At 40.0% G+C, this 23,500-nt stretch overlaps 1 protein-coding gene across 4 annotated transcripts in view; it reads left to right on the top strand.

Moving 5' to 3' along the window:
- Positions 1-23,500, top strand: part of PPP3CA (protein phosphatase 3 catalytic subunit alpha) — a 304,975-nt gene that overhangs the window by 265,583 nt on the left and 15,892 nt on the right. For all 4 annotated transcript variants that reach the window (XM_045018965.1, XM_045018964.1, XM_045018966.1 and 1 more), the window contains 2 exons: positions 7,595-7,720; positions 10,491-10,565. In XM_045018965.1, coding sequence (XP_044874900.1) covers positions 7,595-7,720; positions 10,491-10,565 — 201 coding nt within the window. The remainder of the gene's footprint in view (positions 1-7,594; positions 7,721-10,490; positions 10,566-23,500) is intronic.

Below are 23,500 nucleotides of genomic sequence, written 5' to 3' on the forward strand. Positions count from 1 at the left end.
TTTAACTTATTACAGTATTTTTCACTTTTGTTTTTTACATTTGTTTAGGACATCAGGATGTACAGTAGTGCTATTTTTGCTGAGACAATGGATATAGAAATGGGAAATTATACAGTACTCAGTAATAGTCAATCATTTCTGTTTATTGTCAATAAGTTTGTTTTAGTGTCTGACTGTCACTTTTAAAATGGAGGGTTTTTTGGCTGAATGAACAATTTAACTAGCTATCAGAAGGCAAATGCTCATCTTCGAGGGTGTTTTTTGTTTGTTTTTTTGTTTTTTTTAGGATTACATCTTATAACACTGATATATCCACTGGGGAGTTGGAACATTTTGACAAGAATAACAGGATATGTCTTCCTAAACCCTTTAAAGTCCACAGTGTGTTGCTAATACAAAAAATCAGATCAGGAGAGAGAAACAGATTATGCAAGGAAATCTATAGTACTATAAAAAGCAAGAAAGCAGCCTCTACATTGATTATTTGTGAAACATTCATTAATGCCCTAGAAAAAGGAGTAAATAGCGTGTTTACGAAATTCACAGAAGACAGCAAAAAGGGAGGTGTTGTGGACACCAACTGAGATAGAAAAGTAATCCAAAGGGATATAGAAAGACAATAACAAAATTAGTTTCACCTTGGAAAAGTGCCCGGTAGCACATTTCAAAACAGATACTTGGGAAATAGTACCATAAGGGACAGAGGAATGATGTAATAATCTGATTTGTTTATCATCTTTGTTTTATCATATCGAACCTATCAGTTTTCTCTAGCATTCTTCACTGTGCTTATATAAAAGACCACTTCTTATCATAGCAACAAAGATGATAAAAAATGATTAGGGTATAATTGCCAGTGTAGGCATGTTCACTACAAGTGACTTATTTGATCTACTGATCAAAGTCCCAAGAACTGGGAATTCAGCTATTTCTTTGGGAGAAATTATTCTATGATTTAAATATAACTTACTGTTAGGGAAGGTTTTCCTGGTATATTCAACCTAAATTTTTCCTTTTTATATTTCATCCTGTTACTCTAGTCATAACCCTGTGTACCACATTAAATATTTCCTTTCCCTTTGTTCCTATTTCCACCCCCCAGTATTTTTACCACCCCTTTTCCCCAGCCTGTCCTCTCATGCATGAAATGTAGTCACTAGTTAGCCAATCTGTTATATACTATATGGGAGCACAACTCATGGTTCCATTGTTAAAGTTGAGCTTTTCACTTAAAGCAGGGATTCCAGTGCTTTGTTTTGTATATGGAATGCAGTATATCCTTCCCAAAATTACAAAACGTATTCTCTGAGCACAGAATGAATTTTCTGATCATTTACAAGCAGGGTTGCTTGATTAGTTAGTAACAATTAATTTTAAGATGATTCCATTAAGAAATTTAGCACCCAATGTCAGACCACTTTTTTCCTGAATGATCTTAGTGTGCGAGTTACACAGATGCTTCAGATGTCCTTTATAGCAACACTCACTGAAACTCTGCATAGGATACATCTGAAGACTTCTTTTACAATTAATGATAATTTTTTCTCATTATTCATAACTGAAAGTTTCTCCTTTACAGAGGCTGAAGAATCATGCTCCATTACAGAGATTTCCACTGAGAAATGGCGTATTTCAAAATGGTTGCCATTCTTGATTGTTGTCAGTGGGACCAAGGTTATAGACTGCCCCCAATTAGATGACTGTCTCAATTTCACCACCAGTTTCCTATTGTTCTAAAGGGCACTGAGGCCATAAGATACTGGCTTCACTCTCTTAGGAAATACTAGGAAGCAGTGACCGTTATGTAAGAGTGACACAATGAAGGGAAAAAAGAGAAAATCTAGTATATATTTAAAAATCATTTAAATCTAATCTTATCTATATGGTTATTGCAAGATGTTGCTACCCAGCAGGGTTACCTGGATGTCCTGACTCTGCATTTCTATATCTTAATATGTGTGAATTTAAGGGTAACCTTAACTCCTGAATTTCTTGGATTTATAACTGTTGATTTTGGAATAATTGCTACATCCCTGTAATGTTTGTTACAATAAATTTACTGTACTTGCAACCTTAACTCCTATTTTAAGAGTTTAACTCTTTGAATCTTTCCTCATAAATCACTACCTCAGGTTACCTGATGAATTTTGTTGCTCTTTTGTGGAGCTGTGTTTTTTCAAGTTGACTCTCATTTTGTTCACTTTGCCCTTTACAACTTCTCTACATTTCTTTCCCCTCACTAGTGGTCAGAGTTCCTCCCAGTTCAGGATCCACAAATCCAGTCCCGTTAGTATTCTTGACCCCCTCTTCCATATCCTAAATGGAGCTGTTTACTGCCCACGTACATTACACCAACTCTTGCAGCATTTTACTAGACATTGCCCTCAATTACACCCTAGACAACCCACCAGAGATCACCTCTGCACTAGATACCTCTCCTTAACTCAAATCATTGCTGTCTTATCTTTGCTGTTTGCTTACTGAGCTGCCAGTCATCAGCCCTCACTGGCAATGTTAATATGTTCAAATCAATACAAATTAATTTTGTGAGAGATTGTATCAAATGCTATCAAAATATAATTCCTTTCATCCAGTAATTGTTGGTCTTTCAAAAAAAAAAAGGTACTCAAGTCTGATTGCCAAGAGTTATTCTTCATGGGTGAAATCCTGCCCTCATTGAAGTTATTGGAAAGTTTTCCATTGACTTCTGTGGGGTTAGGATTTCACCTCATAAACCTATTCTTTTTATGGATCGTGTTTTTCTTATCCATTTAACAAAAAAGTCCAAAAATAATGAAAAAAAAATCCCTGCCGGTGACTAAAATTCTGTCTTCATAAAACAGAATTAAAGTTTTGAGGGGGGTACCTGTAATATATTTTACATTATTAGCAGCTGATGTCTCACAAATTACTAATGTTAGTAATCAAAATTACAATTTGCAATTCCACATAGTTAGATTATATAAGATGTTATAAAATATTGGTTCCTAGATCTCCTTGTTCCTTAGGATAGTGATTGCTAAAATCATATTAGAATTCATATGGCTATTAATAAAACCATAAGTTTCTTGCTCTGGTTTTTTATAATAGATCTTAAAACTGCAACTGGCTTCTTGATATCATAGTGCTTTTGTTGGTCCTGATCCAGGAGTGAATGTATCAGGTGCCAGAACTTTGGACCAGTGTGATTTCCACTTAGTGACATCACTGATGTTCAATCATCACTGCTGATAGGGGGGCTGCCAATTTTCTCTTTTGTCTTGATTGTTTTATAATTGAAGGAATGCATCCTGTGGCTCCCTTTTTTTTTCACCCCAGTGATCAGATACCCTGCAAACTAGTGCTCATGAAAAATTCCAAAGATAAACGTTATTCCAGGACAGGTGGGTCACCTGCAACAGCTAAGGTTCCCGCTACTTTTGGCACCGAGTGTATTGGAGGAATGAGGGAGATAGGATCTCTCCTGATACAGTAACTCCTCGCTTAATGTTGTAGTTATGTTCCTGAAAAATGCAACTTTAAGCAAATCCAATTTCCCCATAAGAATTTATGTAAATAGAGGGGGTTAGGTTCAAGGGAAATTTTTTTTCCCCCAACAAAAGACTATATTATATATACACACACAGTATACATTTTAAACAAACAATTTAATACTGTATACAGTGATGATGATTGTGAAGCTTGGTTGAGGTGGTGAAGTCAGAGGGTGGAAGAGGGTGGGATATTTCCCAGGGAATGCCTTACTGCTAAATGATGAACTAGCACTCAGCTGAGCCTTCAAGGGTTAACTCATTGTTATTAATGTAGCCTCACACTCTACAAGGCAGCACGAATGGAGGGAGGGGAAACAGCATGGCAGACAGAGAGAGAGAGACACTGTGTGAGAGCGAGAGAGAGATGCGCACTGCCCCTTTAAGTAGGCTGACCCCACTCTAAGTACACTGCTTTGTTAAGTAGATCAGGAAGTTCCCTTCGTCTTGAGGCCTGTCATGTTGTCCGTGCCCCCCCACCCCGTAGAGATGGGGTAAGTGGGGTGCAGGAGCAGAGGGGAGGGGGACACCTGACATTAGTCCCCCCCATTCCCCCCCGCACAGCAAGCAGGAGGCTTCCGGGAGCAGCTCCAAGGCAGAGGGCAGGAGCAGCACATGGCAGTGCAGGGAGGGACAGCTGAACTGCGCGGCAATTGATAGCCTGCTGGGCAGCTGCTGCACAGGGAACTTAGGGGAGCGGGGAGCTGATAGGGGGGCTGCCAGTCCACCCTGGTTCCAAGCCCCCACCACCTAGCTCCAATGGGCTGCTCTTCCTGCAAGCAGTGGACAAAGCAGGCGGCTGCCAAACGACGTTATAAGGAAGCATTGCACAACTTTAAACAAGCATGTTCTCTAATTGATCAGCAACGAAACAACGTTAACCAGGACGACTCTAAGTGAGGAGTTACTGTACTCTGAAATTACAGAAACATCTGAACTAACAACAAGGAGCTTCTTCATTGGTTCAGAAGCTCTCCTTTCCATTAGGGAAGTACCATTAGAGCTATGGGGGAGAAGCTAAATATCTCATTTCAAGAAACAAAATACCAGGGCAGGGAGAAGAGAACCTCTAGGTTTAAAAAGGTCAGGTAAACTGGTAATGTTGCCGGGAAGTGTGGTGTTCTTGATGCAGTTGCAATTTTGCTCCTCCCTAAAGCACTGCAAACTACCATCTTCTAAACTGTAGTCTGAGTTATAGGAATAAACCAGCTCTTCCTGTGATTACATTATAAGTCATCTTGCTTGGTTGCTTAACACAAAAAACTAATGATGTTCTCTACCACATTTGGAAATTAAAAACATTTAAAATTACAAATTCAGAAAAGTCTGTGTGGCACTTTGAAACTATTTGTGGAGTATTTTGTTCTTTTGTAAATATGATGTTACATAAGGGAATTTTTCTACTTTATTTTATGTGTATCTGTCATACAGTGTGTTTCTCCTTTGCTAGCCAGGTGATTTATAGGGAACTTCACTACCCTATGAATAGGAGGAAAAGTTTGAAATGAAGTGTCAATTGTTATTTTAAAGCTAATTCATATGGATTTGCAGTTCAGATAGATACATTATTAATATGGTGTAAGTGAGAGTAGCATTTAGAAGATCTCAGAATCAATTATTAATTTCCTTCACTTTTTTAAAAGAATACTAAAAAGCATTCATATTTTGGCTGATGTTTCACCTACTGCCCTGTTAATCAATCAGGGGCATTTCTAGAGACCTTTTCCCAAACTTAATTATAAAAATTCTTTCTTTAACTTTCTCAATTTTTAAACATTTCCTTAATGAATGGAAAAAAGAAAAGTGGGGGAGGGAAACCAGCTAAACTCAGTAAAATGTTTATTTGTGAGCATTAGTGCACTAAATACATCTTCAAATAATTAAATACGCCTTTTTCATTTGGCTTCCAAAGCAGCCTTGATTCATTCTTGCCGCACAGCCAGTAATGAAATACATGCTTTTCCACATATAAAGAGAATGACTCTTGATCTCCTTTTGGTGACCACAGGCAAAATATGAAGAATGCTTATTGAAAGGACTGACATTAGCTGTCCCATTTCTGTTGAAGTCAGACAAGCAGTGCTTAGACACCTCCTTTTACTGGAAAGCAGAGTAGCCAACTGTGTGACTATAGAATGCCCAAGAGTCAAACATGATTTGTTAAACAAAAATTGTCTGATTGGGCAAGGAGATTACATAAATTATGTCAGCCACCTTCTATACCCTGAGAAATTATGCTCCAGAATGTCCTGGGCCACCCAGGTACCATGATGGTTGGCACAAAATGGAGGGATTGAGAAAGAGAAGGGTTCTTTTTAATACATCTGAAGGTCACATAGCCCCTTGTTTACAATGTGGATTTAAGATTATTTCTTCGAGGAAATAAAGATAGAATGTATTAAAGCAGCAATACTGTATCTGCTTTATATAGACCAGGTGTGGGAAAGAAGTGAATGGGGGGGGGAATTATTTCTCACTTGCATACAGCATTTTGACAAATGTAATCTTAAACATTATTGACATATAATATAGTCATCAGGTCTTATGCAAATATTGACTTTAGTGGTATGTCTACTTTGCAGCTAGGAACACACCTCTCAGCCTGGATAGACGTGTACTAGAGGGGCTTGAACTAGCATGCTAGAAATAGCAATGTAGATGTTGTGGCTCAAGCTCTCCTGATCCCCCTAGGCATGAGATTCCGACCTTCAGACCAAGCCACAACATCCACACTGCTACTTTTAGCATGCTAACTCAAGCTCTGCTAATATGAGTTTGTCTACCCATGCTGGGAGGCCTGTTCCCAGCTGCTGCATGGACATACTTTAAGGCCTCGCCACACTTGCAGTGGCATGTAGGATACATGCCACAGCAAGAGACACGCTGCATCCACACTGCAGCGTATTGCTACATGTGGCATTGAAAGGCTCTGGCAGTAGGGAGGCAGTGGGGAGTTGCTGGAGTCTCCTCCTGCTGCCTCTCCCCTGCCAGAACCTTTCCCAACAGACAGAATCTTTCACTGCAGTGAGGAAAGGCTCCAGCAGAGGGAAACCCTGCTAAAAATAGCAGTGTACACAAGGGAGGCATTGCTCAAACATGTAGAGAGCCATATAGGATATATACACTAGGATTCTGGTGTGTCTGTACTCTAACTAAGCAGTACCTCACCATCTGCTCTATTTATACTCATGCTAGTGGGGCATGCAGTGTCTGTAATCTACATGCCACCATAAATGTAGACCTACCTTAAGTTAACAATGGCTACTGGAACAAAGTTGCCCACTATGAACGAAGTTCACCACTAAAGACTTAGCTGGTTTTCAGGCAAATTGAAATTAATTCATATAAAGGTAGATTTATTTCCCACACAACTACCAGTGTTCAGTATAGTGTCACTGGATTAGTAATTGTTTGCTGACATTGCACTTATGCCGTTGAATTGACATCACATACACCATGGAAGTGGATTGCTGTTAGCAGAACAGACTGAAGTGATGTGGTCTTAACCACTTTAACCACAAGCAGTAAGCATCATAAACAGGATTACATTCAGAACTAATGCTTAAATACTAGTGCATAATATACAAGTAAAGTTTATCTAAATGGTCTTTTAGTTGTCTTTTTAAAGGCACACTGTTCCCTTTTTCTTTATGAATTCAATTTTAAGTGACCCTTATTTAAAAAATATATATAAATACACAGTCAGAATGGATGTGTCGCAGCATCACCATTGTGATGAATGGTGATTCCAGTATGTAGTATCTTAGTCCCATATTGAATAAATATTTCATCTGGGTTCTCCTCTAAACTTCATTGTTCAGAGCTTGTGTGTCATTGTGTTATGCTAATAATAACTAAGTTATTTTATATTGGCCATATCAAAGATAACTTCCTTCCATAAGCACAGAAATATTTAGCTTTTATATTTCAGAAATATCTATAATAGTTTTTTGTTTGATATTCTGTAGCACATATATAGAATTCAAGTTCTGTTGCTGTTTTTGACCTCTGGTGGGGATTGTCACACATGCCGTTAATGTTTCTTTTTCTTTCCTTCCTCTTAGCTGCAGTATTGAAGTATGAGAACAATGTTATGAATATCAGACAGTTCAACTGTTCCCCTCACCCATACTGGCTTCCAAATTTCATGGATGTGTTCACCTGGTCCTTGCCATTTGTTGGAGAGAAAGGTTGGTAACTTGCTGTGCTCGTGGAAGCCACAACATGAAGTGGGATTGGAGGTTAGGGTTACCCAAGCACCACTACCATTAACAGTTCCACTGGGCTGGGTTGCATGGCTGTAAATAACTTGGAGGTGGATCTAAGAGAGAGGTTTTTTGAGGGTGTAGTGATGAGGCTACCTCTGAAGTAACGCTTCAGGGAGTGCAGCCTTGACCATTCCTACATTCTGAATCTTTTATGATTTTTGCTTTTTTCAGAGCAGAGTAATAACAGCTGTGCCATGATCAGAGTGCTCTGGAAATAGGTTTCCATTTCAGTTGGAGATAAAAGTCATGGATTCACTTCAATTTATTTAATGAACTCTTTGGGCATTGTGATATTGCCATTTGCTGGTTGGAGAAGACCACACCAGCTGTGTCACTGTTATATATACTTCACCAGCTGGCCTCTAACCTGCTGATGCAGTCATGCATTTCTCCCTTGAGCAGTACATTCAGATCATGTCACATTGGTACCCACTGTGCTCTTCTCTTTCACTTGGTTTTCTGCGGGGGTGGAGAATCCCTGAAATATATGACATCTCACTAAGCTGTCCCAGCCCTGAAACGGCCATTAGTTTTGTGCCTTACCATACTACAGAAATGTCATTGTTGGACAATGACATAGGCGCTTTGTGACCACTTTAAGCTGTGAATGGCAAGTACACAACTGGAGGCGAGACCACTTTGGTCCAAAACATGAAGCATGAATATTTAAAACCCAGCAGTTCAGCTGACTTAAAACTAGAGAGCTATGAAACTTGCTTTGATCCTTGCAATGTGATACAATGTGTAGCTGCAACAGCAGTTACTGCCAGAAAGTTAAAATAAACTCTTACAAGCTGCTTGGAATAGTACAATTTTATCTTAATAGGCAACTGAAAATGCAGCCTGCTGTGGCTTTACTTACAGTCATGATCAGCTCAGTTTTCAGTTATTCATTTATACTCTAAACAGTGGCTCTTTGAAAGAGTGGTTGAGGTAAAGTCAATAGTGGGATGCCCAAGGCCAGTGTGAACAAGACAGGCAATACTGAGGGCAGGGTGTGCTAGCAAGGCATTTGTTGTCTCCATGCGTGTTTCCACTGATAGAGGAAGTTCTGGGGTCCTTGCTGATGTGTCTTTTTCAGGCTTTTTAAAAGACAATAAAATTAATTCAGTTTCTTAAGCCATAAATATGGCCAATCCCAGTTTTCAGGCAAATCATGCTTTCTGGCTCACATGTTAGACCTTTGTTGCGTATTCTGCGCATGGTCCCCCAGAAAACTCCTACAGACCGTAAGGAACTATTTGGGGTGGGAATGAAGAACATATAGTAACGATCAACACTGAGCATCTGATCACAGGATTTCTCCTTTTGTTCCTGTTTTCTCTCCCCTATTTTCCATGTCCCACTCCATGCTCAAGTCCTCAGTGATACTTCTGGTACTTTGACTGAAAATCCAAAATGGTTATTAGAGGAATCTAGCAAAATAAAGCTGTTGAACATATGTTTTTGTGCTCTACATAGGGTTTTTTTTTAATTTCTTTAATAGATTTTTTTTCTCTCAAAGGCCAACCAAGGTAGGAAGCTGTATATGTTACACAGTGTTAGTTACACCAGTCCTTGTCACTGTGGAAGTGTTTCCACTAATACTTCAAGTGAAAAAGATAAATGCCTGACTAATTTATGAACAGTAGAGTTCTGTTCATCTTTTGACTGTGTCAAACCACTGTGGCTATCACAGAAGAGAATTTTTAGTAACCACTTGATTTGAAATTAAATCTCCAACCTTTATAGCTAGTGCAAGTCCAGACATGCCTGGTAACACTTTTAATGATGCTTAATACATGTAGATGTAGTGGAGTTTTTAACTTGTCTATCTGCTAATGATTTGACATTTTTACGTAGTAACTCAGTCTTTTCTAGAATTCTAAATACCATCTCCTGGCATGAGTTTTGGCTGTTTTTGCACTGTACACCCTCTGGTCTGTCTTCCACTGCCACTGGGTCTGAAATGGGCTAAAAGTGGTTTAGGAACAGCTTGAAGCAGACTGCTTGGAGTGCAAGTTACAAAATAAAGAAATTAAAAATATTGGTTTTTCAGCAATCATGAAGTATCTACAGTAAGTCGTGACCCTAGAGATAGTGTTAATTTACATTAGCCATAGAACATTATGCTTTATTAAAATAAAATAAATATTAAAAAACATTAATATGAACAGGATCATTTTCATGATCTATTTTATCTTACTTATCAGTACGGATATCTTAGTTGCTTATAAAACCTCCACGTCTGGTAATCCCAAACTTCAGCATTTTACCCAGTGCATTTTACCCTAGACCAGTCTAGTTTCATTGTCCAACCTGAGTGAAAAGACAAAACTAAAACTCCATGACCAGAGAAAAGTAAAACAGGATTTTAAAATTATTTTGTTTTGTTGTAATCTAGGTTGCTGCTAGTGACTCAGAGAGAACATGCTTTTTTTTTTTTTTATATAAGAGTCTTATTATTGCAGTGTGCCTTTAAATTTGACCATTTTTACCAGGAAACCATATCAACAACCCCTTATTAACCACATGAGATCTTCGGAACCAAGTTTATATTACTACAAATATAATATAATGTGCAAACAGTTTAAAAATTGGATGAGGTGCTATTTGTTTGCTTATATTCATTAACACGACTACGCTACATCCTGCTCTCAGACTGATGAGGAAAACTCACCATTCATGTTTCTCATTTATTTTTCCTCTCCAGTGACAGAGATGCTGGTAAATGTGCTGAACATCTGCTCAGATGATGAATTAGGGTCAGAGGAAGATGGTTTTGATGGTAAGAGCTTTCTGCCCTCCATTGAGATTGTTTGTTTGTTTTTTGCTTTGAAATTATTTATAAGTCTCAGTTACTAACATTAGGGATAGTGTCCTGGTTTTCTGGATCTCATTTAAGGTCTTTCACGCTGCTGAAAACAACAGTTTGTGCTGGACATCAATAGATTTGCATAATGCATGGTTTGGAGAGAATTTATTAAACTCTCCCCTTTGCCCACTTCCCACCCAAGCCAAAAGGGAAAAAAAATGTTACTCGTCCTAGTTTTAAAGAGAGAAATTAATACTTTGACTCCTTTCATGAAAACCAAGTTCTGCTGAATATAAGGGGCCAGGTAGTGCTATTGATTTTTAAGCAGAGCTACCCAATGATTCCAATGGGGACTTTTACTTAGAATCAATGGCCTATATGGCCCAGAGTGACTTTCTGATGCTTCTGGAATGGTAGATACTGCAGATTTGTGAGAATGGTACACAGGACTGAAGAAAACTCTCCTTTGGATCCTTGAGTCATTAGAAAACAATTTGAACACAAGTCACTAGCTTAGGAAGGTTGTTAATTGCAAACACAGATATAAAAGGGACATGTTGCTGACCCATTCTTTCTGAACAGAAAAGGAAAATCTCCGTTAGTGCTCCATAGAATTGATACTATATGATGATGAGTGACCTCAGATCCCATTGACTACACTGTAAAAGGCACTCAGTGCCTTTGGGATTTGGTCCCATGGAAGTAAATTCATGTATTCTATTATCCAGTGTTTCCTGTTAGAACTAGTGCATGGTAAGTGAATACTCACATTATATTTATAATCCTGTAGAGCAGTCTTCATCTGCAAGCAAACCTGTACTGTACTTCTTTTTATCTTCAAACTAGTTCTCCATGGTTTCTTGATCTCTTTAAAAAAAACACTTAGGCACTAAAAAGAGAGAGAGGGAAACATTAAAACGTGAGGGAAAGAAAGAAAGAAAATCAGAACACAAAGCATGAAAAATATCACTACAGAACATAAACTAAAAGGAATTTGGTAATAGGTTTGTGGAGAAGAGCAAAAAGAGAGGAGGGGTGAAAAGTGTATCAATAAGTAAGGCTGAGACAAACATTTTATGAATGTAACCGTTCTCAGTTAAAATGGCATCTTTTTAAAAGCCTCTGCTCTTCTTTTATGAAGAGAATATGCCATTGACTTTTACAATTCACAAACTGCAAAGGAAGGGGGAAATAATTAGTTTGTTTCCCTTCTTTTCTGAATGTTGTTTTGCTGTTGAAGCCAGTGGAAATTCCACTGGTGGAACAGCTACACAATTGGGATTTTAATAGTTCTCCTTGAGGATCAGTGCAGAGAAGAAACACCTGTTTGACTGTTTTACTTGATATCTTTCGCTTGTGAAATGTAAATAGCCAGCTATTTTGCAGTTAAAACAGTGTGTGATAAAGTATGAAGACCTACAGATCTACCAAATATAAATATAGTAGTGGGAGAGCCATGTTCTTGTAGGTCCCAGTTCAGGAAAGCACATAAGCACAAATCTAAGTCCCATTGACTTGGGCACCAAAGACAAAACCTTTCAGGGTGGGATTTTCAAAAACACTTAGCATTGGCCTAACTCTGCTTCTGTCAAGTCAATGGTCTAATTCCAACTGCCTTTAATGAGACCACAGATAGACCAACGCTGAGAGCTTTTGAAAATTTCAGCCTAGATGTTTAAAATGTCTGTGCAAAAGTTACTTCTTAGCAGAAGGAGACCAAGATGATGGCCACAAGTACAGTGGAGAGACTTCATAGGCCTTTCAATGCAAGTACTTTTGTGACCTAAAATTCTACCATGCTTATAAAAATGAATTCACTGTAGAAGTAAAAATGCTCTGTGTTCACTGTTTCTTTTACATTACTTGGTGTTTGAGTAGGAATGGGAGGCATCTGTTTTGCAGAGAGATGTATCATGCCAGCCTTCCCGTTTTAAGCTAGTTCATTGCAGTATTGGTGTCTGAGCAGGGAGAACAAGCCAAAAGACTTTCAGTTTGCAGATGTGTACACTAAATTATTTTCTGCATTCATATTAGGTTTCCAAATAGGAGCAATTAAATACTTCCCACCTCTATAGGTTTTTAAGTTATTGTCTAAATCTACTGCGGATTATTCTTTCTGTCTTTCTTTCTATTGCCATAGTCCCTCTGAGCCCAAGAAATATTAGAATAATTCTGTCCCTATCAAATACTATGTGATACCCAATACATTCACAGGAAGAAGGTATAGATGAGACTAAAACACAGGTTAGCTCATGTCTGTTTGACGTTGTTATCCATTCAGAGTTGTAAAATGCAGACTATGGCCCTGATCGTGCAATCTACTCTGCTTAGGTATACCCTTATGCCTGTGCAAAGCCCCAGTGAAGGCACTGGAGCTTTTTGTAGGGATAGGGAGTTTGCCTGTGTGGAGTGGCTTGCAGGATCAGGGCTTAAGTGTGCATTTGTATGGGGTTTATTATTTATTTATTTATGCATTCTGAATGATTTCTACATTCATGCATTGTGACCTGTCTTTAAATCTGAAATATCTTGAGTTCCATCACTAGGAAAGGCTGTACCCTAGCTTCTAGGGCAATATGAGGGGTATTTTCCTTTCATTTGTGTCCTTGGTGTAAACTGATGATTATTTTAGCCCTTTGTGACTACACTTTTGTAGGCTCTTTGCATTCATTCCCTTATAATGTGTCTGAATATGTTCTGTTTGTTCCTTCCTTCATCTGCTGTTCAGCCTCCTAAAAGAATTGTACCTCGGAAAAGAATGCCTGATAGTTAAAATAACACATGCATTTTGGTTTATGGAATAGCTTTCTTTAACATGACTACTTCAGAATTCTTTTGCACCATCTGTAGTTTCCAGAGCCTACTACTGCCATATTTCCAGGGCTTCATGCTGATTTTGTTCCTCACCATTTGATCTATACAAGCACTATCCCTGGTTCCCACATAATTGACGTGAGAGCCACAGAGGCTATGCAGCGTTTTTCTTTGCATTTCCTCGTTGACTTTCATTATCTGCATTGAGAGCCAAAAGCACTGAGCAGGAGGAAGGAGAATGATCTATCATAATATTTGAGCTCTCAGCATCCACTAGTTCTCCTTTCTTACCTTCTACCCCTCTACCTCTCCCACATCACCAACCCCTTCCAAAATTAAAGCACCACGCCCACCCAACTTGACTGCATGCTGTTCTTGTGAATCAGCAACAGTGACCTGGGTCATGCATGTTCCAGTCTGCCATCAGAGTATGTTGATGTGAAATAGCACTCAGTACATGTCATTTGCTTAAAGGAGATATTTATCCGGTCCTGATCCTCATTCACTATAGGCAGTGTCTGTTAATGGGGGGGGAGGGGGTTGTCTAAATAACATTTTTTTATGCCCTTCCAAAATGCTTGTGTTCCATTGGCTGGTTGCATTGGCTTTTTAGTTTTGTCTGCTTTAAAGAGACAGAAAAGTTATCTATAATATAATATAGCAAACTTGGATCATTTTCCCTTGCTGTCCTATTTTTCCCCTTCTTTCCTGGTTGTCATGGTAGTTGGTATGTAACCTGTTACATCAAAGAATGTCTTGGGTGCATGCTAACTAGTGTGTTGTATGGTTTGCACATCATACATATCACCCAGCAACGGGAGTACTTCTGACTAACCGGCATACATCCAGAGTACCATCGTATTTTAATTAGCAGCATTTCTGGCCTAACACATTTGATTGAAATAATTAAAAACCTTATGAGCTACTAATTAAAGTGATGCAATAATATAATAGACAACTTGACACAAACCTACTGCTTGCTTTGTGTGCTGCACTCTCATGATCTGTCACAAAGAGGTTTCTTAATTACCTGGCTTAATTTTCATGTCACAAAGCACCTTCAATGTTGTAGTTCAGGTTTAAAACCCTGCCACTGAAAAAGCAGCAGTCATAATTTTAAGTGCTGCATTTAGTCACCAGTTGGGAGCTGTAGGGCTTGGTGAATAAAGCAGTATGCTTCAAGACTAAACTGAGTTAAGTGAAATGCGTTTTGATGATCAAACTTCCATTCCACTGTGGACAGTAATCTGTGAAACGTTCCCGGTGGACACTGATCAACACAGTGATCGTTATTTGAGGGCCGACTCAGAAGTGAGCTGATATGGAGACTGAATTACCTTTAGGAGAAGCCACTGTCTTATATCACAGCTAAACCTATTATTAGTAAGACAGTGTCTGTTACTAGCTGCATATATAGTAATCTCGGCATCACAAGTCCCTTAATTGTAACAAAGGACAGTTTTTTCCCCATAAAACCAAATGAGAAAAAAAATAGATATTGCATAATAATCTCCTTGGGTAAGTGGGAAAGAAGAATTTTATGTATTTGTTTTCATTTCTGGAAGAATACTCATTGGAGGAATACTGAGATTTTCACACCTCTTCCTGACAACGTTGATGCTATCCCTATGGGGCTATTTAGCAGTGGTGTGTAAAGAGCAGTTCCTAACCTATGTGACAAATGAGTGCTCCAGTGGAAATGTTGTGCCTGGACCCTGATGGCTGCAACTAAATTGCATTAAAAATGAGCTGTTTTTTATTTAAAAAAATTTGCATCCATAATATTTGCTTCTATTTGATTACTATAAATTGCTTAGTGTGAAATCCTCCAGTCTGATCATACTGGGAAATGCATAAATGAAGCATGCATCATTGACTTTGGTGGAGGTAGCACAGGCATATCTCCCATGCTGATCAAAGCTGATGGCTCACGAGGGTGATATCAGCTTTGCTTTCACCCTGAAATTTCAGAAACAGGGCAGTTGGTGACTCATATTTTAATACTCCCTGAACTGCCTTTAGCGTTTGGAGTGTGCATTCATTTCTGATATAGACTGGAGGTATCTCCTCTCAGTACTTGGGGAGAAGAGACCTCAGCATGGTATACAGTATTACTGGGATGGTTTATGTGGCTTTCCCGGTAGTGGCATCTCCAGCCTATTCAGCCTGATGAGAATATCAAATCAGGTGCATTATAGGAGGATTTAAAAAGTGATTATTGCATGTATGGATGGCAGGGTCAAAATTTAGGATTAGTTTCTCATTGTCTAGCTGCATTTTAGTCCACTGCACAATTTACTAACATTAAGTTCAGATTAAGCTGAACAGTATTTCTTTCCTTCTCATCATTAAGTTCTGTTTCTTCCTCTTTGGCTGTTCCCTACCTAATTTGTTTCTTTTCTGTTTTTCAGACTTTACATAAATATTGCTTTTCCATTGATGTTGTCAAATGTTCTTTATTATTTTTTTTTCATTCTCCAAACTTCACTGATCTGTTTCTTCCCCCTCCCCCTGGAATTTCATAAGAAGATCCTATTTATGCACAGAAGAAAGGTATTAAATTAGTTAGAAGGGCTTACAATTAATTAATTTGTGTATTATTTTCCTAGTGCTAAATACAGTTTTAAATTATTGGGATTTTCTATAACACTAAGAAGGACTTAATTGTTTTATTTTTTCCACTCAGTAGCATTATCCATCCATTTAGCCCTGCACTCACAGAATATTTTAAGAGACTACACTGATATTTCCTTGCACTACTTCTAAGTCTGAAGGAATAAATCCCACATATGCATGCAAAGTAAAATATCATAGGTGTCAAACAAGCTGCCTATGCAGATTGCTGTACACTATATTGGGAACAATAGCTGCTTACAAAATAATATTCAAAATGTTTGAATAAAAAAAAACTATTTTAACTTTGGCTATGTTCCTGTCCCCCTTTATGCAAATACTCTAGCAAATTAATTTTCTGGCAGGAATGTCTAAAGAACAAGTACATTTTAAGTGATATTAGAGAACGTATGTAAAGGGTGAAATTCACCTCTGTGAACCATTTAATTAAGCATGGATTTAAGTCCATCTGAAGTAACACACAGGTTTTGGTGTGTCCCTTTTTACAGGGGTGAGGTTGGAATGCATAAACCAAAACATTTATACCGGAAACTTGATTCTAAGAGTTGTTTTTATAATCAGGGAATAGAAATAATACCATGTGACCTATGTGTCCAATCAAAATTAACAAAACAATCTCAAGTTGTGACTATTCTATATTCAAAACTTCTCTTGAATAAGCTACAGACATGAGTTATTCGCAGAAGGTATTTGGCAAATAATTTTGAATGGCAAATAAATATTCAAAAACATAAATTACTTGTAGGCAATTTGCAAACAGAAAAAAGATAAATTTTAAAACTATTTGCTTGCCTTTACCATTCATTAGAAGGTGCGATTGAGTCAGAAACGTCTCAGAATTAATATTTTAACACTATATTATGTGTGTGCTATCAAAGTGACTTTATTTTACTCTGAGCCTATTATCTGGTATGGTTAAGTACAGTTTATACTTATTTTTATTTTTACAGATAAGATTATTTCTTGTTTTTTCTAGTTCTGAAAAGTAATTGTTTTGTAAATTGAGTTTTAAACAGTGATTGAAGAAATAAATGTATTTGTAACACAAAAGAAAAGGGATACTCTCAGGTGATTAGAGGTCTAAACACAGAGTAGGTGGAGGCTGTTTCTTAGGAAAAAAAAGACAGAGAAAAAGGAATAAAAATTGTCTTTCATGAGAATTCAATTCTAGTTGAAGAAAACTGAGATCACATAGTAGTTCAGGTAGAAATAAGCCCTTGTAATTCCTGAAGAAGAGAAATTGACTACTGTTAAATTGTCATTTAAATCTTCCATTTAACTCTTTCTAATATTAGGTGGTCCTTGTTTCATGGTGATGACTTTTAACTCACACTTCCTTATTGTTTAGAATGATTCGTTAACACTTAACAGAACAAAAGGTATTGGAAAGACTCTTCTAAAACATTTGTCGTCTTTTTATCAATTCTAGTTGAAGAAAACTGAGATCACATAGTAGTTCAGGTAGAAATAAGCCCTTGTAATTCCTGAAGAAGAGAAATTGACTACTGTTAAATTGTCATTTAAATCTTCCATTTAACTCTTTCTAATATTAGGTGGTCCTTGTTTCATGGTGATGACTTTTAACTCACACTTCCTTATTGTTTAGAATGATTCGTTAACACTTAACAGAACAAAAGGTATTGGAAAGACTGTTCTAAAACATTTGTCTTCATTTTACATTTTAAGGTACAGACTTGTGATTTCAGGACAGGTCAGAATAGTTACTCTGTTTTATTAAAAATTCCTGGAAATAATGGGTAACAGTTTAATAGATGTCCCAAAACAGTAAAAGGCAACATTTTCATGATTGATGATGGGGCTCAGGAGCTGTACATAAAAGCACTCCTGTGCTTGTTCATACAGTTACAACACTTGAGCACACAAATGGTGGTAACTGAACACATGTATTTGGTTGGGTGCATAACTTGCACATGTACTTTCCTGAATGGCTGTGAAATTATATGCACCAATCAGAATGATGTTTTGTGTGTGTGGAGCCCATGCCTACATTTTTGAAAATGTGCAGTATTTGGGGTAAAAGGTTAATTTCCACCTACTGCATGACATGTTGCTGTGTCAGTCACACTGAGTTTTTCTGTTACTACATAGTACAGTTCTTGAGGTCATGCAATTTTCTTTAATGAAGGATGAAAGAGTTGGGCTTATTTCTGGTTCTGAAAGCTTTGAGCTATTGTTCATAGGAGCACAGAAAATAAAATAGACTAGCACAAATATGGGGAAAATTGTAGACTCTTGTCACAATTTCTGACACCTCTAAATAACAGTCCTGCCACCTAGACATCTTGTTAATACTAGTGAGTACCATCTTATAAAACTTTGTGTTTTCAGTGGTGCTCTTAGTCCATCCTGAGTTTAGCTGCAATTGAGAAATTGGCAGTAGCTTATTAAACAAGATAGGTAACTGAGCTGGGTTGTATAACAACTGCATTGCCATCAACTGAAATGTGTGGAAAAATCACAAATTGGGAGAATTATCTCACTGCAGGCTCTGTAAAGTGCTCAGCAAATCTTCTATGTAGTTTTATCAAAATTCTCCAATTCTCTATTGAAGTGTTTCCCAAACTTGGGATGCCGCTTGTGCAGTGAAAGCCCCTGGCGGGCCGGGCCGGTTTGTTTACCTGCTGCATCTGCAGGTCCAGCCGATCGTGGCTCCCACTGGCCGTGGTTCGCTGCTCCAGGCCAATGGGAGCTGCTGAAAGCGGCACGGGCCGAGGGACGTAGTGGCTGCCGCTTCCAGTAACTCCCATTGGCCTGGAGCAGTGAACCGCGGCCACTGGGAGCTGTGATCGGCTGGATCTGTGGACGCCGCAGGTAAACAAACCAGCCCGGCCCGCCAGGGGCTTTTCGTACACAAGCGGCGTCCCAAGTTTGGGAAACACTGCTCTATAGGATACTTATAACTACACAGGGGAGAGTGTGAAATCCTGGTCTTAATGGGAGTTTTGTCATTGGCTTCAGTGATGCCAGGATTTCACCCTGAATGCTTTTAGCTGTAGTCACTGTATATGCTCCAAAGGTAGAGAAGCAAGATACATGTTAGAGGCTAGGGGTGCATTGCTTTTTGCTGGGCTTCCATCTATCATACCCGTTGCGACAGTATCTGAGCACCTTACTCATCTACAAGTGATTGCAAGAAGTTCTCTGTATCTGTTTGCCTTCTCCCACCTAACTGCATTATTTCCTCCCCTCACCACCACTGTTCTGGCATCTATGAAGGAAATAGTTGGGTGGTTAAAGCATTCATAGGTATTTCATTAATTTAATGTGAATTGTAAATAGAAATTTTCATTTAATTTTCCTATTGAATTCTGGGACTTGAAAGATCTGCGTTTATGGAGTATTTTTCTTTTTGCATTCGGAGCTTGGACAGCTGAGACTTCGGTTTACATAGACATTGTCTGTTTCTTGGACATTCAGCAAGTTCCATTTTTCTTTCACTCAGAGCTCTATAGGAGTGCACTCCTAAGATGATGATGATCATTTGAAGATCTGGTACTTTTTTATAATGTGGGACTTTTATAAACTGGAGGTAATTTTTTTTAAGATATCAGAATTTTGTTTGCCTGACTCAGGTGGTTATTTTCCTTGGAAGTGCATACGGTATTTGTGTTTTGTGGTAATGCTGAATTGTAACTAATTCAGTGTGCAAGACTTCCATAAATAATGTCACTAATTAATGTAGCGTTAAGGTTGACTACATTGGCTCATGTCAGTCCAGAATGTCAAATGCACCTGTACATAAGCCTCTAAAAATCTGGAACTATAGAGATAAGATAATGTCCCATGGGACCACACTGCTACTGCCACACAACTTTAACCCTGCCCTCTTCCATCAGCAATAGGCACCCTGTGACAAAATCTGGCATTTTCTGTATTGGGCAGTGTTATTCTGTGTTGTATCCAACAACATTATTCCTCTCCATACTTTCCTACTGATGCTTGCTGTGTTAGCTGTAGCTGGGTTGATCCAGAAATAAGTTGCAGCAGGTTGCCAGAGCTCTGAGAAAAGGTGCAGCTACAGCTAGAGGAACTGAGGATCCGTTTTTCTCGGTGGTGATATGCAGAAAGCCAAAGTAGATGGTCGCAGTGGCCCCTCTTTGGTCTAAAATCTAACAATGAATTAAAGAGTCATAAAAATATCTGTGGAGTTTTAAGGCTATTAGAGTGGCTGCCACAGTCACCTCCAGAAACTGATTTTCCACTAGGTATGTAAAGACGACATGGGACTATGAGTGTTTCATCTCACTTCTGTGCTCTCTTACATATTGTGAGTGCTCAGCAGACAGGGGCGGCTCCATGCCCAAGCACGCCAAGTGTGTGCTTGGGGCAGCAAGCCGTGGGGGGCAGTCTGCCGGCGCTGCGAGGACAGCAGGCAGGCTGCCTCCGGCGGTTTGCCTGCAGAGGGTCTGCTGGGTGCACTCAGCTTCTGGAACAGTACATGGCATTGGCGGTCAACCTCTGTTTTAATGACATTTTGGGGCAGTGAATTTCCCTTGTCTTTTGAAGAAGTAGTGGTGGTGTGGGGGACATAACCGGGTGGCATCTGTATGTTGGGGACAGAAGGGAGAAGGTCTTCCTGTGAACACCTCACCACCACTCAGCTATTAGTTCTGTCCTCCTGGCTCTGCCATGCCTCTACTGGAGCTGGAGGGGTCATGTGGAGGAGAGGGAAGGTGGTTAACCAAAGGGTGATAGAGCACATTTGCCAGGTGGAGAGACATGGAAGACAGGAGGGTAGCCTCAGACTTCCTAATTTACTTCATGGGCTAGTGTAGGGGGACAGGAATTTACACAACCCCCTGCCACACAGCTGTGAATTGCCCCATTCATCTCAATACATGCTCGCTTCCCCCATCTTCAAAAATCTACCCCTGCCTCTGGTGTGAAATATTAATTTTAAGACCAGCTTCCCAAGCATGTGAATTTCAGAGCAATTAGAATATTAACATCAGACCTTTTGAGTGCAGTTGTAGTTGAGGAACTCCTTAATCAATGACACCAAATTTGAATCACATAGTTGTGATGTTACCAGTGTTCAAGATAATCTCACTGTGTGCGTGGATTTTAGAGTACTTTGAAAATCAAAAGAAGTCCATTCTGTGGAGGCTTTGTCTTGGAAACCTTTTGATCAAATAACCCCAAATTTGTATCGCAATCTCTCTTCCAGCCACGATTTTGGCATGCCAATTTTAAGGCAATATACCTCTGCTTATAGATTTTAGAGCACTTTGAAAATTATGAAAAGCTCATGGAATGGGGGAGTGAAGAGGAAGCAAATGGCTGCATTTCTGGAATCCTTGATCAAGTGACTCTCAATTTGTACTACAATAGCTACATTAATTCCTGTTGCTACATATGAGTTTTCAAGACCATCTCTGCACGTATGGAAATTTTAGAACAATATAAATATTAAAATCAGCTCCTTGTGGGAGGGGCTGTGTCTCAGGAACCACTTGGTTAAATGACCTCAAAGATGCACCACTAACTCTAACCCTGGCCCAGTGGAAGTACCATAATTATCAAAACAACGTTAGTATGCATGTGAATTTCAGAGCACTTTAAAATATTGACTCGTAAAGAGAGAGAGCTGTTTTTGGGGCAAAACTTCCAAAGAAGCTCTTCAGCAGCTCATAACCCAAAGCAAAAGACAGGCAAAAAGTAGAAATGTACCCAGCAGACAGTCTCAGAAATCTGCCAAGGGCAGGACTCAAATACATATTCCTTGGGGTCTGTGACTACAGCATGTTGCCTTCAGCTACCAAGTGACTCTGACATGAGGGCCCATGTACACACATTTGTCCCCCTGGGAGCAGCAGTCCTGCAGAGTGTTCACAAATCATCCAATGTAGCACATCGCCCAGGCTCATGTCCATCTTTAACCCCTAGTAACTTCTAAAAGGTTTCTTCCTCGATGTGGCACTTGATGCCAGCTGAGATCAGACCTAATAGGGTGGTATCAAGTGATGTGGACCAGTGCAGTAGTTTGAGCCACAGGTGTGAGAAAAAAAGAAAGTTAACTGGAAATTATACTATCATTTTTTTTAGGGGCACTGTATCTCAGGATCCCCTTGCTCAAATTACCCCAGATTTGTACTACTAACCCTAACGTGGCCCCAATGAGAAGCAGCTATTTTCAAGGAAACCTCAATACATATATGGATGTTAGAGCACTTAGAGAAATCTGCTGTTAAATGGCAAGCTCATTTCAACCTTCACTATAGTGGTGCTGCCAGCACACTTAAATGAGACCTGAACATATCTGCACACTCAGACCTTCCTTCCTTCACCTCGTATGGTCTGTTGTTGTGGCTTGGTGACCTTTCCCTTCCCCACCAACATGCCTTCAGGTGTAAGCAGCTGGTCTGCTCCCCCGAGTCAACTACTTCAGGATGTGGGTGCAACTTTGGAGGAGTGGGGAAGGAGAAGGGCAATGAATGCAGACAGGCTTCCCTTCCCCCATTCTTCATCAGTAGGCCCCAAAAGGCTCAACCTGTATCCCTTATGTCTGTTCATAAAGTGCACTTATAGAAGAAATCATCTGTTCCACCCCAGCTTGCAGTGGACTGTTTGTGTAGACAAGCCCTTAATGTAATATGCTGTAATATGTAACAGTGTAATGAGGCTGCTCCATCTCAGTACTTCCTGGTATTGTGAGAGCATATAGGTTTTGGCAACAGGATTTGGAGTACACCTCTACCCCGATATAATACGAGCCTTGGGAAACAAAAAATCTCACCGTGTTATAGGTGAGACCGCGTTATCTCGAACTTGCTTTGGCCCCCTCCGTTCCTTGTTCCCTGACCACCCCCTCCAGAGCCCCTGTCCCTAATCAGCCCCAGGACCCCACCCCCTACCCAGCCCCCCTGCTCCCTGTCCCCTGACTGCTCTGACCCTTATCCACACAGCCCCGCCCCCTAACAGGCACTCACCAGCAGCGGCAGGAAGCGGAGCAAAGTGGCCCCAGCCCGCTCCACTCCGCCACCTCCCAGCAGTGGTGCTCCGCTTCCTGCCGCCGGTGAATACGGGGAGCATCCTTTCCCCAATCTCCCCGCATTCACTGGCGGCGGGAAGCGGAGCACTGCAGCTGGGAGCTGGCGGAGTAGAGCGGGCTGGAGCCGGGCTGCTCCACTTCCCGCTGCCAGTGAGTGCGGGGAGGTTGGGGAAAGGATGCCCTCTGCACTCACCGGCGACGGGAAGCGGAGCAATGTGGCCCCAGTCCCAGCCATGTTGCTGGGGACGGGGAGGTTGGGGAAAGGTCTTACACTCACCTGCGGCGGGAACTGGAGCGCCATGGCTGGGAGCTGGCGGAGCGGGCTGGGGCCGGGCTGCTCCACTTCTGCCGGTGAGTGGGGGGGGATCCCTTCTCCCAAACCCCCTCCCCTGCGTGACACGGCTGGGGCCGGGGCGAGGGAAGCAGAGTGGGCTGCTCCCAGCCCCCT

The sequence above is a fragment of the Mauremys mutica genome, chromosome 5, assembly GCF_020497125.1.
Source record: "Mauremys mutica isolate MM-2020 ecotype Southern chromosome 5, ASM2049712v1, whole genome shotgun sequence".
Taxonomy (NCBI): Eukaryota; Metazoa; Chordata; order Testudines; family Geoemydidae; genus Mauremys; species Mauremys mutica.